General features: G+C 44.6%; 1 protein-coding gene across 1 annotated transcript in view; it reads right to left on the reverse strand.

The window, feature by feature from the left end:
* The window catches only part of NINJ2 (ninjurin 2), a 72533-nt gene that overhangs the window by 12313 nt on the left and 46892 nt on the right, over positions 1-13328 (reverse strand). Inside the window, exon 2 of the mRNA XM_040345269.1 lies at positions 3450-3687. Within this exon, the coding sequence (XP_040201203.1) occupies positions 3450-3687 (238 nt within the window). The remainder of the gene's footprint in view (positions 1-3449; positions 3688-13328) is intronic.

The raw sequence follows: 13328 nt of genomic DNA on the forward strand, positions 1-13328 counted from the left end.
GCTACCTGTACTGTAGTGGTCTGAGTCTCTCTACCTTACTGTAACAATGTGCCCAATGCGCTTCAGCGCCCGTCACAAGGATCAGCCATCCCTGTCAGTGCTGCCACTTCACTCCCCCTAGTAGTCCCATTCCAGTGGCATAACATCACTCACGGGCAGATTTGGGATGGGAGGAGCTTGGAGAGCTGCTGACAGTGCCTAAGTTGCAACCAAGAGGAGCCACGGAGGAGGATCCATCAAGTTCAGCAAAAAGTGTGTATAAGCTAAGCTGAGTGCTATAATGAATGATTCATTGCCAAATGCCATGCGGGATGCGGCCATCTTACTGACTTAATAATGAACTGTCTAGATCCGATTGGGGGAGGGTAGGTGGCGGAGGGGGCAGGGCTGGTGCAAGGATCTTTGACACCCTAGGCGAAACCTAATTTTGACGCCCCCCCCCCACGCGCGCTGCGCCCCTGACTTCACTTTACTCTGCCCTTGCAACACATGTAACCTATCTGACCCCTACACTGACCCCCCTTACCTGACACATACACTGACCCCCCTTACCTGACACATACACTGACCCCCCCTTACCTGACCCATACACTGACCCCCCTTACCTGACCCATACACTGACCCCACTTACCTGACCCATACACTGACCCCTCTTACCTGACCCATACACTGACCCCCCTTACCTGACACATACACTGACCCCCCTTACCTGACACATACACTGACCCCCCCTTACCTGACACATACACTGACCCCCCTTACCTGACACATACACTGACCCCCCTTACCTGACCCCTACACTGACCCCCCCTTACCTGACACATACACTGACCTCCCTTACCTGACCCCTACACTGACCCCCCTTACCTGACACATACACTGACCCCCTTACCTGACCAATACACTGACCCCCTTACCTGACCAATACACTGACCCCCCTACCTGACCCCTACACTGACCCCCCTTACCTGACCCCTACACTGACCCCTCTTACCTGACACATACACTGACCCCCCTTACTGAAGATAACAAAGGCACTACTCACACACACCCCTAATTACAAATGTCTGATACAGATCAGTCTCTGTTGCTGCCATTTGCCTTCTGACTTGTATAAAAGTGCAATATGGGGAGAGTAATTTGTTTTATGTATGAAGTCCAGTCCCCACCCCCTCCTCCATCCATCCATATGGTCTGACTACACGCAGTATTTAATTTATCAATCAGTGGCAGCTGCAAAAACAGCGACTTCTCCTCTTCCTCCCCAGAGACTCCTCTGCCCCGCACCTACCTCCCGACCACACCGATCACTGGGGTTGCTCCTTCCCATCACCCTCACCAGGTAACCAGCAGAGCCTGAGAGCCGGAGGAGAGCGGCCACATCCCCCTGTCACATGGCACACGGGACACGGAGGAAGCGCAGGAGCTGTGATGGGTTCAGGGCTGATCGCAGGGGGGATGTCCGATGCTGTACGATGTGTGCTCATCGTGGAGGAGGGAGGAGACTGTCCCTGACAAGCCGCGCTCCGTGGTGCTGGCGGCACTGCTTGACATGTTAGGGCGGAGGGCGCTGGTGGATTGTGTGCAACAGTGCAAGCTCTGTGGAGGACAGTGCGGCACTGGGCTGGAGTGCACTAACCAGCGGCCGGGCGCCCTAGGCAACAGTGCGCTCCTAAGCGGTCGCCTAATCCGCTTAGTGGTAGCGCCGGCCCTGGGAGGGGGACATTACCAATGCTAGTATGCTACCTATAATTTTTGTAATATGCACCATGGCGGGTGGGGGGATTAATGTACTGCAACTGGTCAGCCATTAATGCCTCAGTGTTAAGGTTATCTGAAAGATTGGATATAAGGTCCCACAGATAACAGTGCATGTTAAAGCACAAACTAAGCCATGAAGTCCAAGGAATTGTCTATAGACCTCCTGGACAGGATTGTACCAAGGCACAGATCTGGGGAAGGGTACAGAACAATGTATGCAGCTTTGAAGGTCACAGTGGCCTCCATAATCCCTAAATGGAAGAAGTATGGAACCACCAGGACTCTTCTTAGAGCGGGGCCGCCTGGCCAAACTGAGCGATCGGGGGAGAAGGGCCTTAGTCAGGGAAGTGATCAAGAACCCGATGGTCACTCTAACAGAGCTCCAGTGTTTCTCTGTGGAGAAAGGGAGAACCTTCCTGAAGAACCACCATTTCTGCAGCACTTCACCAATCAGGCCTGTATGTGTGGCCTGAGTGGCCAGACAGAAGGCACATGACAGCCCACCTGAAGTTTGACAAAAGGCACCTGAAGGACTCTCAGACCATGAGAAACAAAATTCTTTGGTTTAATAAAACAAAGGTTAAACTCTTAGGTCTGAGTGGCAAGCTTTATGTTCAGAGGAAACCAGGCACCGCTCATCACCTGGCCAATACCATCCATACAGTGAAGCATGGTGGTGGCAACATCATGCTGTGGGGATGTATTTCAGTGGCTGGAATTCGGAGCTTAGTCAGTATCGAGGGAAAGATAAATGCAGCAATGTACAGAGACATCCTTGATGTAAACCTGTTCCAGAGCACTCTGGACCTCAGACTGGGGCGACTGTGGCTACCGGGACAACTCTGTAAATGTCCTTGAGTGACCCAGCCAGAGCCCAGACTTGAACCCAATTGAATATCTCTGGAGAGATCTAAATATGGCTGTGCACCGACGCTCCCCATCCAACCGGATGGAGCTTAAGAGGTTGTGCAAAGAAGAATGGGAGAAACTGCCCAAAAATAGGTGTGCCAAACTTGTAGCATCATACTCAAAAAGACTAGAGGCTGCAATTGGTGCCAAAGGTGCTTCAACAAATTATTGAGCAAAGGCTGTGAATACTTATGTACATGTCATTATGGAGTATTGTTTGTAGAATTTTAAGGAATAAAATGAATTTAATCAATTTTGGAATAAGGCTGTAACATAACAAAATGTGGAAAAAGTAAAGCACTGTGAATACTTTCAGGATGCACTGTATCCTTTTCCCACTGTACTAGGGAATGTTTTTGTTGTCTTTGTCTCCACTGGATAGAGTTTCCATCACTTCCTGTAAAGCTGACCCCCTGTAACCTGGACAGGAAGTATTTATTTCAGAATTTTATATTGTGCCAATAGTTTACACAGTGCTTTACATACTGTACATTTACATTAGTACTTATCCTCAAGAAGCTTACAATCTAAAGTAAATTTAGATGGCAGACAATTAACCTACCAGCATGTCTTTAGAGTATGTGAGGGAACCGGAGTACCTGGAGGAATATCACGCAAGCATTCATGCAAGATCCATGCGGAGTGGATGTGTGGGGGAATCTTCTAAATGATGACTCAGCAATAAAAACCTGGAAGAGGCATTGACCCTCCCCTGTGCTAAAAATAAAAAATCTGTCTTTAACTACCATGCTCCCCAAGTAACCCCTCCAATCTCTTACCGATAATAATGAGAAGGATTCCAATGACCAGCTGTAAAGCCAGGGACAGACTGATGAGGGTAATGAGAGTGACATAGTAGGTGAAGCTTGGCCCCTGCTCGAGAACGGCCTTCAGTTGAGTTGCATTTGCCATAAAGAGCGCCACGTCCAGCATGCTTTCAGCAACACTCTTCTTGGTGGCATAATGATTAAGATTGATGGGTGATCCACTCTGCCGCTCTGCTGAATTACCACCTGCCTGCAAAACAAGTCACTGTGTCAATAACTACTGAATCTATTCAATAAATACTGCAGTTGTGCTTAAAGGGGTATTAAAGGTTCGACAGCCTAACACTCCATCTCCAGCTTCCACCCAAACCCCACTGACCCTGAATATTTGAGGGGACCGGCCCCCCTGCCAATCCATCTGTTGGGAGATCAGGACAAATGCAAAGGGTGCAGTGGGGATACAGACAACAACAAAAAACTGAAAGGTATGTTAAAGGGGTTGTAAAGACAAAAATATTTTCCTCTTAACCACTTCCAGACCTTAGGTGTTTTTCAGATTTGGTGTTTGCAAGACTAAAACTGTTTTTTCTGCTAGAAAATTACTTAAAACCCCCAAACATTATATATTTTTTTTTCTAACACCCTAGAAAATAAAATAGTGGTCATTCGAATACTTTTTGTCACACCGTAATTGCGCAGCGGTCTTACAAGCGCACTTTTTTTGGAAAAAATTCACTTTTTTGAATTAAAAAATAAGACAACAATAAATTTGGCCCAATTTTTTTATATATTGTGAAAGATAATGTTACGCCGAGTAAAATGATGCCCAACATGTCACGCTTAAAAATTGTGCCCGCTCGTGGCATGGCGTCAAACTTTTACCCTTAAAAATCTCGATAGGCGATGTTTAAAAAATTCTAGAGATTGCATTTTTTGAGCTACAGAGTAGCTCTAGGGCTATAATTATTGCTCTGGCTCCAACGATCGCGGCGATACCTCACTTGTGTGATTTGAACACCGTTTTCATATGCAGGCGCTACTCGCGTATGCGTTCGCTTCTGCGCGCGAGCTCGTCGGGACGGGGCGCTTTAAAAAAAAATTTTTTTTGTTTTCTTATTTATTTTTATTTATTTTATTATTTTTTACACTGAAAAAAATAAAATAATAATTTGATCACTTTTATTCCTATTACAAGGAATGTAAACATCCCTTGTAATAGAAAAAAGCATGACAGGTCCTCTTAAATATGAGATCTGGGGTCAAAAAGACCTCAGATCTCATATTTGGGCTTAAATGCAAAAAAAATAAAAAAAAATAAAAAATGTAATTTTTTCAAATGACCAAAAAAAAAATTTGTCTCTTTAAGAGGCTGGGCGGGACTGACGTTTTGACGTCACTTCTGCCCAGCCGAGCTATGGGGACGGGCGAAGGAGATTTTTCCTTCAGTCTCGTCGCCGCTCACCAGCCGACAGCACCCGATCGCCTCCGCCGCTACCGACGGCTACGGTAAGCGGCGGAGGGCGCGGGAGAGCGGCGGGAGGGGCCCTCTCCCGCCACCGATAACGGCGATCTCGCGGCGAATCCGCCGCGGAGACCGCCATTATCGGATACCGAGATATCAATCTTTAAAAACAGGACGTATATCGTCGTGCGCAGGTCTGGAAAGTCTGACAGTAGCTGATAAAGTAAAAAGTAATGTTTTGCATTATAACTAGTTTGATACCTGTTGAAATCGAGCCGTTTTATTCACCTCCAGCACTCCTGAATCGTTATTCTCACTGACTTCCTGGTTTGCGGTGCGCATTCATTCTTGCTACATCACTGCCTAATGGGAACTACAGTTCCCATTAGGCTTAGCCTCCATGCCTGTGAGGGATAAGAGAGCATCTTCACGCAGGGCTGTAGTCATAGGGAGGGGGTGAGAACATTCTGCTTTCCACCATGCAAAACGGCTCAGATGCTGGTGGAAAGCAAGAAGAGGAGTGACATGAAATGGTATTTTCAAACCTGGATTACTGTATTTTGGAGGTCAAAAGGAAAAACGAGGTAAGTGATATTAAAAAAGGGTGTTGCTTACAGCAATCAATTGATCTAATAAAAAACAAACCTTTAGTGTTCCTTTAACTCTTCCACACTCATCCAAAACTAAAATAAACTTTTTTGAGAATAACACAAATATAAATGTTCACAACGTCTGCTGCCTCAGTTTTTATGATGGCAATTTGCATATACGCCAGGATGTTATGAAGAGTGATCAGATGAATTGCAGATAATTGCAAAGTCCCTCTTTGTGGTGAAAATTAACTTAATCTCCCCCAAAAAAATTCCACTGCATCTCAGTCCAGGCACAAAAGAACCAGCTGACATCATGTCAGTGATTCTCTTGTTAACACAGGTGTCAGTGTTGACGAGGACAAGGCTGGAAATCACTCTGTTATGCTAATTGAGTTAGAATAATAGACTGGAAGCTTTAAAAGGAGGGTGGTGCTTGAAATTATCGTTCCTCCTCTGTTAACCATGGTTACATGCAAGGGAACATGTGCAGTCATCATTGCTGTGCAGAAAAAGAGATTCACATACAAGGATATTGCTGCGACTAAGATTGCACCTAAATCAACCATTTATCGGATAATCAAGAACTTCAATGAGAGAGGTTCAATTGTTGTGAAGAAGGCTTCAGGCATAGCTCCCAACTGTCCCTGATTTCGAAGGGACTGTCCCTGATTTGGAACAATGTCCCTCTGTCCCTCATTCTTCCTCATTTGTCCCTCATTTTGGTCTGATCTATATAGATGTATATAAAATGCACTTTTTACCTATCAAAAAGTGTTTCCTAGTGCTAAACCTTTCATCTGTTGTCTAAATTGCTGCATTTTTAAATTCCAAATGCCAATATAAAGGAATAGACAGTAGTAGTAAAAACAGCACTTGTGGGTTTAACCAATCTTATTATTTTGCACAATTCTCATTTAAGGGGGTGTGACAAGGGGTGTGTCCTATGCCTGCATACTTTTGGTGATAGGTGTCCCTAATTCCCATCTCGGAAAGTTGGGAGGTATGCTTCAGGGCACCCAAGAAAGTCCAGCAAGTGTCAGGGCCATCTCCTATAGTTGATTCAGCTGAGGGATCGGGGCACCATCAGTGCAGAGCTTGCTCAGGAATGGCAGCAGGCAGGTGTGAGCGCATCTGCACGCACGTGAGGTGAAGAATTTTGTAGGATGGCCTGGTGTCAAGAAGGGCAGCAAAGAAGCTACTTATCTACAGGAAAAACATCAGACAGACTGATATTCTGCAAAAGTTAAAGAGATTGGACTGCTGAGCAATGGAGTAAAGTCATTCTCTCGTTTTTGCGATTCTTTGGGGCATCTGGAAAAAGCCTTGCCCGTAGAAGAAAAGGTGAGCACTACCATTAGTTCTGTGTCATGCCAACAGTAAAGGATTCAGAGACCATTCATGTGTGGGTTTGTTTCTCAGCCATAGGCGTGCGCACAAGGTGTGCCAGGTCTGCCCAGGCACACCCTAATCACCCTTTACAGCACAGATTCCCCCTACTTCCTTGGATCCCTCCTTCCCCCTGCAGTGCTACCAGCTTCCCTCCTCTCCTGCCAGCTGTTGCTGCAAGGATGTTTTAGGATGAGTGTAGGAAGGGGCTGGTAAATATGTAATTGACCATCCCCTTCCCTTTCTGAATGAACATTGTGGGTGATCAGTAGTGTTTGTTTGAGTTTGGGGTGCACACCCTAATTCAATAGACTGCACACACCTATGTTCTCAGCCAAAAATGGTGCAAAAACATCCTCCGAGAGCAACTTCTCCCAACCATCCAAGAACAGTTTGGTGAGGAACAATGCCTTTTCCAGCATGGTGGAGCACCTTGCCATAAGGCAAAAGTAATAACTAAGTGGCTTGGTGAACAAAACATTGACATTTTGGGTCCATGGCCAGGAAACTCCCCAAACCTTAATCCCATTGAGAACTTGTGGTCAATCTTCAAGGCGTGTGACCAAAAAACCCCCACAAATTCTGACAAATTCCAAGCATTGATTATGCAATAATGGGCTGCAAATCAGTCAGGATGTGTCCCAGAAGTTGATTGACAGCATGCCAGGGAAAATTGCAGAGGTGTTAAAAAAGAAGGGTCAACACTGCAAATATTGACTCTTTGCATAAACATAATGGCCGGGATTCAGAGAGATCGGTGCATCTTTAGTTTGGCGTAGCGCATCTCATATGCGCTACGCCGACGTAACTTGGAGAGGCAAGTACTGTATTCAGAAAGCACTTGCTCCCATATGTGCGCCGGCGTAACGTAAATGGGCCGGCGTAAGACCGCGTAATTCAAAGTAGGCTGGTAGTGGGCGTGTTGTATTGAAATGAATCGTGACCCCATGTAAATGAAGCGCCGTACGAACGGTGCATGCGCGCGCATGCTCAGAATCATGTCGAATTTATGCCCTAAGATACGCTGGCTCAATGCCTGTGACGTGAACGTAACCTACGCCCAGCCCCATTCACGTACGACTTACGTAAACGACGTAAAAATATACGCTTGTTCCGACGTCCATACTTTGCATTACCTGCGCCTCATATAGCAGGGGTAACTTTACGCTCGTAAATCGGCGTATCTAGGTCATTTACATATTCGACACGTTAATCTACGAAGCGCCCCTATCGGCCAGCGTAAATATGCACCCAAGATATGACGGCGTAAGAGACTTACATCGGTCGTTTCTTGCAAAAATTCAGGCGTATCTGCTTTTACGAATAAACGTATAGATACAACAGCGCACATTTGGACTTACGACGGCGTATCTGGAGATACGCCATCGTAAGCCCTTTCTGAATCTGTCCCAATGTAATTATCAGCTGGTTCACACCTATGCATTCTTTAGTGTGTTTTCAGTTTTGCAGAAACACACTACAGTCCATTTAACATGGTTTCCTATTAGGGGTGTAACGGATCGTCACCGATCCGTGATCCGAACGGGCCACCCCGTTCGGATCGGCACACCCCGCGATCCGCGGAGCGCTCCGGAGCCTAGGCCTAGGAAAGTCCCCGGCTTCGGCCTAGCTCCGGAGCGGCGGCCAGTCTGCTTGCCAGAGCCCAGCGTGACACGCCTCCCCGCCTCCCCGGGGAGGCGTGTCACGCTGTGCACTGGGCTCTAGCAAGCTGAATGGGAATGTTAGCAGTGAAGCACTGGTGTGAGAGGAGGGGGGGGGAAAGGGGGAAAAAAGAGCACAATAGCAATTCACAGGGGTGGATTAAAGAGGAAGCAGGTGAGGCTGTTTGGGACTTAAAGTACAATCTTGATGTTTTTACAGCAAAAAAAAAAAAAAAAAAAAAAATTTTTTTTTTTTGGACCAATGAAAAAACGGACCCTTTTTTTTTTTTTTTGCTGATCCGAAAATGATCCGATCCGTGACTCCTGATCCGAGGATCGATCCGATCCGTGAGTTTTTTGATCCGTTGCACCCCTATTTCCTATGGATGTAGTTCACATCTGTGCATTTTAGGCTGGATTCACACCTATGCATTTTTAGTGCTTTTTGCAGATTTGCACTACAGCCCATTTAACATGGTTTCCTATGGAACTCGTTCTGTAGTGCAAATCTGCAAAATGCAAAAAGCACTAAAATTGCATAGGTGTGAATCCAGCCTTATTGACCGGCCAGGGACAGGGACTTTTTTCTGTTTCACATCTGTGCATTTTATGGACCGGGCGATGGACTTTTTTCTGCTTTTTGGTTCCAAAGACTTCAATGGATCAAAAATGTGTATTGAAAAATGAAAAATGCAGCTGGGAAATGCAGCCTGGACCCTGCATAGGTGTGAACCAGGCCTTTTGTGTTTTTAGATATTTTTGTCAGATGTTACTATGGAATACTGAAGTATAACTACAAGCATTTCACAAATGTCAAAGGCTTTTAGGCCTGGTTCACACCTATGCAGGTTGCAGTTTGCATATTCCAGGTGCATTTTGCATTTTTCAATACATTTTATTGATCCATTGAAGTCTATGGAACCAAAAAACAGAAAAAAGTCCCTAGCCCGGTTCATAAATGGAAAAAATAGGAAACCATAAAAAGGGACTGTAGTGTGTTTCTGCAAAACTGAAAACGCACAAAAAAATGCATAGGTGTGAACCAGGCCTAAAGCAGCAATATTTGCGCCATTCTCAAAACTTTTGGCCAGGGCTGTAAATAAAACCAAAATTTCAGCCTTAGCTTCAAATATGTAAAAAAAAAAAAAAGTCATACTTGCCTCCACTGTGCAGCTCGTTTTGAACAGAGTAACCCCAATCCTCGTCTTCTGTCTCAGCTTCTCCTCGCTTCTGATAACCCCCTCTAGGGAGCGCTCTCCCAAGGGGGTTACCTTGCGGGCGCGCTCCTGAGTCCTGTAGTCGGCGTCCATAGCCGCCGACTACAGGACTCTGCCCCGCCCCCTGCGTCATTGAAGTTGATTGACAGCAGTGCGAGCTGTGTGCTTTGTGAATTAACCACCTGCCTCAAAAACTTGCGGCAGCGGATCTTAAATCACATAGGTTACGTGGATCTAAAGATCCGCTAACCTATGTGAATCTGGCCCATTGACTCTATTACTGTAGGTTGGACGTACTATAAGTGTTTATTCTTTTCTTCACATCTCTAGTTGGATTACAAATACTCATGTGCACCAACAAAGCTAGCAGAAGATTACTTTAAACTTGAAGGAACAATCATCAGTTCAGTTAGTTGTTTAAGTTGACACAAGGGGACACGTGTCAGCTGAATTGCCCACTAGAGGGAGCCAAAGAGCTCACAAACTCATAGGTGTGATATAGCTGTTTGTATTCACTTGTATTGTCGTTCTGCTATTTCAGTGAGCTGAGTGGGGCTTGGTGGAGAGGTATCCCATTGCTGGCATCATTGCATTGGGGGAATCCCTCCACCGTGTACTTACTCAGGTCTGATCTCAGGTTGATTAGGTCCTTTTGTACAGTCAAATACTGTACCTGTTATATAACAGCATACAATTGACTCTTACAGTGCATTGTTTGAAGTCAAATGTTGCTTGTGTAAATTCTGTTTTATTTTCTTCACCAAGTAAACATCTCTCCCTTGGTTAAACTACATCTTATGTGGGACTCTGTCTGTTGCAGTTGCGGGGCAGGTGACCAGCACCAAGGTAACAGTATTCAGTTACACACTCACACACATATATATATATATATATATAATATATATGTATATATATATATATAAAGGGCTGTGCGTTAAACGCGATATTAACGGCGTTAACGCAAACCCATGTTAACGCCGTCAATATTTTTATCGCGCGATTAATGCGGGAGCGCTCGGGGTGGACGTGCAGAGTGTGCAGCGGCGCAGCGCGGCTTACCTTCTCGCTGGATTCACAGGCAAGTTACTCACCTTGTCCCTGGATCCAGCGATGCCACCCCGCTGTGTGATCGAGCGGGTCCTCCTCGCTTGGCGGGTCCTCCTCGCTCGGCAGGTCCTCCTCGCTCGATTCACAGTGTCTGTTTGCCGCCGATCTCCGTTCCCTGCGACGTTACGACGCACGGGAGCGGAGAACGGCGCCAAATTCAAAAAAGTAAACAAACACAATACACACAGTATACTGTCATCTTATAGATTACAGTATACTGTATGTAAAAAATACACACCCCCCTTGTCCCTAGTGGTCTGCCCAGTGTCCTACATGTACTTTTATAAAATAAAAACTATTCTTTCTGCCTGAAAACTGTAGATTGTCCAAAAGTGTCCCTTTACGTCAAAAATGGTTTTAGATCAGCTAGAAAACAGCGATCATAAATTATAATCACTTGCAGAATTGTGCGATATTTGTGGGGAAATTCGTCATAAATTAGATAGATTAATCGTGAGTTAACTATGACATTAATGCGATTAATCGCGATTAAAAATTTTAATCGTTTGACAGCACTAATATATATATATATATAGTACTGTATGGTATCATTGTGGTTCCCTACTGCTAGTGGGTTCCACAATTACATTATTGTCCAGTTGCCAAGGGAGGGTTCGAGCCAAACTTCTGGGATTGATAGGCAGAGCGTAGACCCAAAACTAAACCAGCAGCTCCTACGGGGGTAGTGCTACAGATAGGATGCATTAAGGTGAAAAAACATGAACCTTTACAACCCCTTACAAACAACCCTTTTAAGGTAGTAACTAGTGATTCCATTACACTGCAGTTATGCATCTTACCACTAGAGGCCAGTAGTGGCACATAATCCACCAATTAGTATTATGAAAACCAATCACAATAATTATTTATGTATAATTTAAAAGGAAAATATATTTGATGGGGAAAAATAACTTAAGGTGTACACATCAGATATACATACAGTAGTTCAAATACAAATATATATAGAATCTGCAGTAGCAGCATTGCATCATGGTCAAGAGGACAACTCTAATTTTCTGAATGGATCATGAACTGTCAGATGTACAGTAAAAAGTAAACTTCCAAGTTGCCTGGTTATAAGGCTGCCCTTCACAATTCAAGTCAAAGTGCCATTGTTCAGAGGAAGACAGAGGCAAATATAAAGACAAAATTACATACTTCCACTAGCTGCATTTAAAAATGTATTTTAGTTCCATCATGTTAGCTTGCGTTCCATCGAAATGTTAATTTTTTGGCAATTTGTTTTCAGAAATATTTTTTTTTTAAATGAAAGCGCAAACCTGAGTTCTCCCTATTCAGCCTAATGGAAATATTTATATTTTATCCCAGGTTCCCATTGCAGCGATTTGGCATGTGATTTGACAGTCTGAATCGGTGCAACGCCGCACTGTTTTCCAAAAGTAGTTTCTGTACTACTTTTGGCGACATCGGGGTGCGATTTGTATAGACATCTGTACAGCAACGCGCACAGATGTCTCTGAAATTTCATTCCTATTGTCAGTGTGAACCTGGGCTTAAAGCTTCAGTTACATTTAAATACCACAATTTTGTCCATTTATGCATTCCCAAAAAAGTAACTAAAGATTGTTATACATAAAACTAGTGGGAATACCTGGCCTCTATCACTAACTTGGGCAAAAAAAATGTTTAGGGATAGAGTGGAGATGGATTAGAACACCTGTCAGTTTTTATTGCTGTGTTTGCCCCCCATTAGGGAGATTTACCCTCTCTTTTTGTCCTGTTTACCATTATCATTGAAGGTTAAAGTAAAAGAAAATCCCACATTTTTGGGTTGTCCCCAGAAAAGTAACTGAGGGGAAATCTTTCAATGGGGACACTAGTTCTTGTGACCTTTACGACCCCCCCCCCCCCCCCAAGAGATTCCCTTAATATGAAGGGATTTTCTCTCACTTCTTGTTTGGCTATGGGGCAGGAAGTGAAATATCCCCAATGGGTCAAAGATGGCAAAAATAAAACTTCCCGGGGTTATAACCCTACTCTTTTCTATCCAAATTGAAAAAAAAAATGTTTTGTCTATAGTTCTATTTAACTTCATGGGTATCAGCACTCAAACAAAGAGGGGGCAACAACGTGGGACAAACAGGCTCTATAGCAGTGGGCAGTACTGTCATTCTAACTCTTTTGCCGCGTACACACAATCGGACATTCCGATAACAAAACCGTGGATTTTTTTCTGACGGAATGTTGGCTGAAACTTGTCTTGCATACACACGGTCACACAAATGTTGTCGGAAATTCCAATCGCCAAGAACGCGGTCACGTATAACACTACGACGAGCCGAGAAAAATTAAGTTCAATGATTTCGAGCATGTGACGAATTGATTCCGAGCATGCGTAGGATTTTTGTGCGTCGGAATTGCATACAGACGATCGGAATTTCCGACAAGAACTTTTGTTGTCAGAAAAAATTGAGAACCAGCTCTCAAACATTTGTTGTCGGAAA

This window comes from Rana temporaria, chromosome 3 (genome assembly GCF_905171775.1).
Source record: "Rana temporaria chromosome 3, aRanTem1.1, whole genome shotgun sequence".
Classification (NCBI taxonomy): Eukaryota; Metazoa; Chordata; class Amphibia; order Anura; family Ranidae; genus Rana; species Rana temporaria.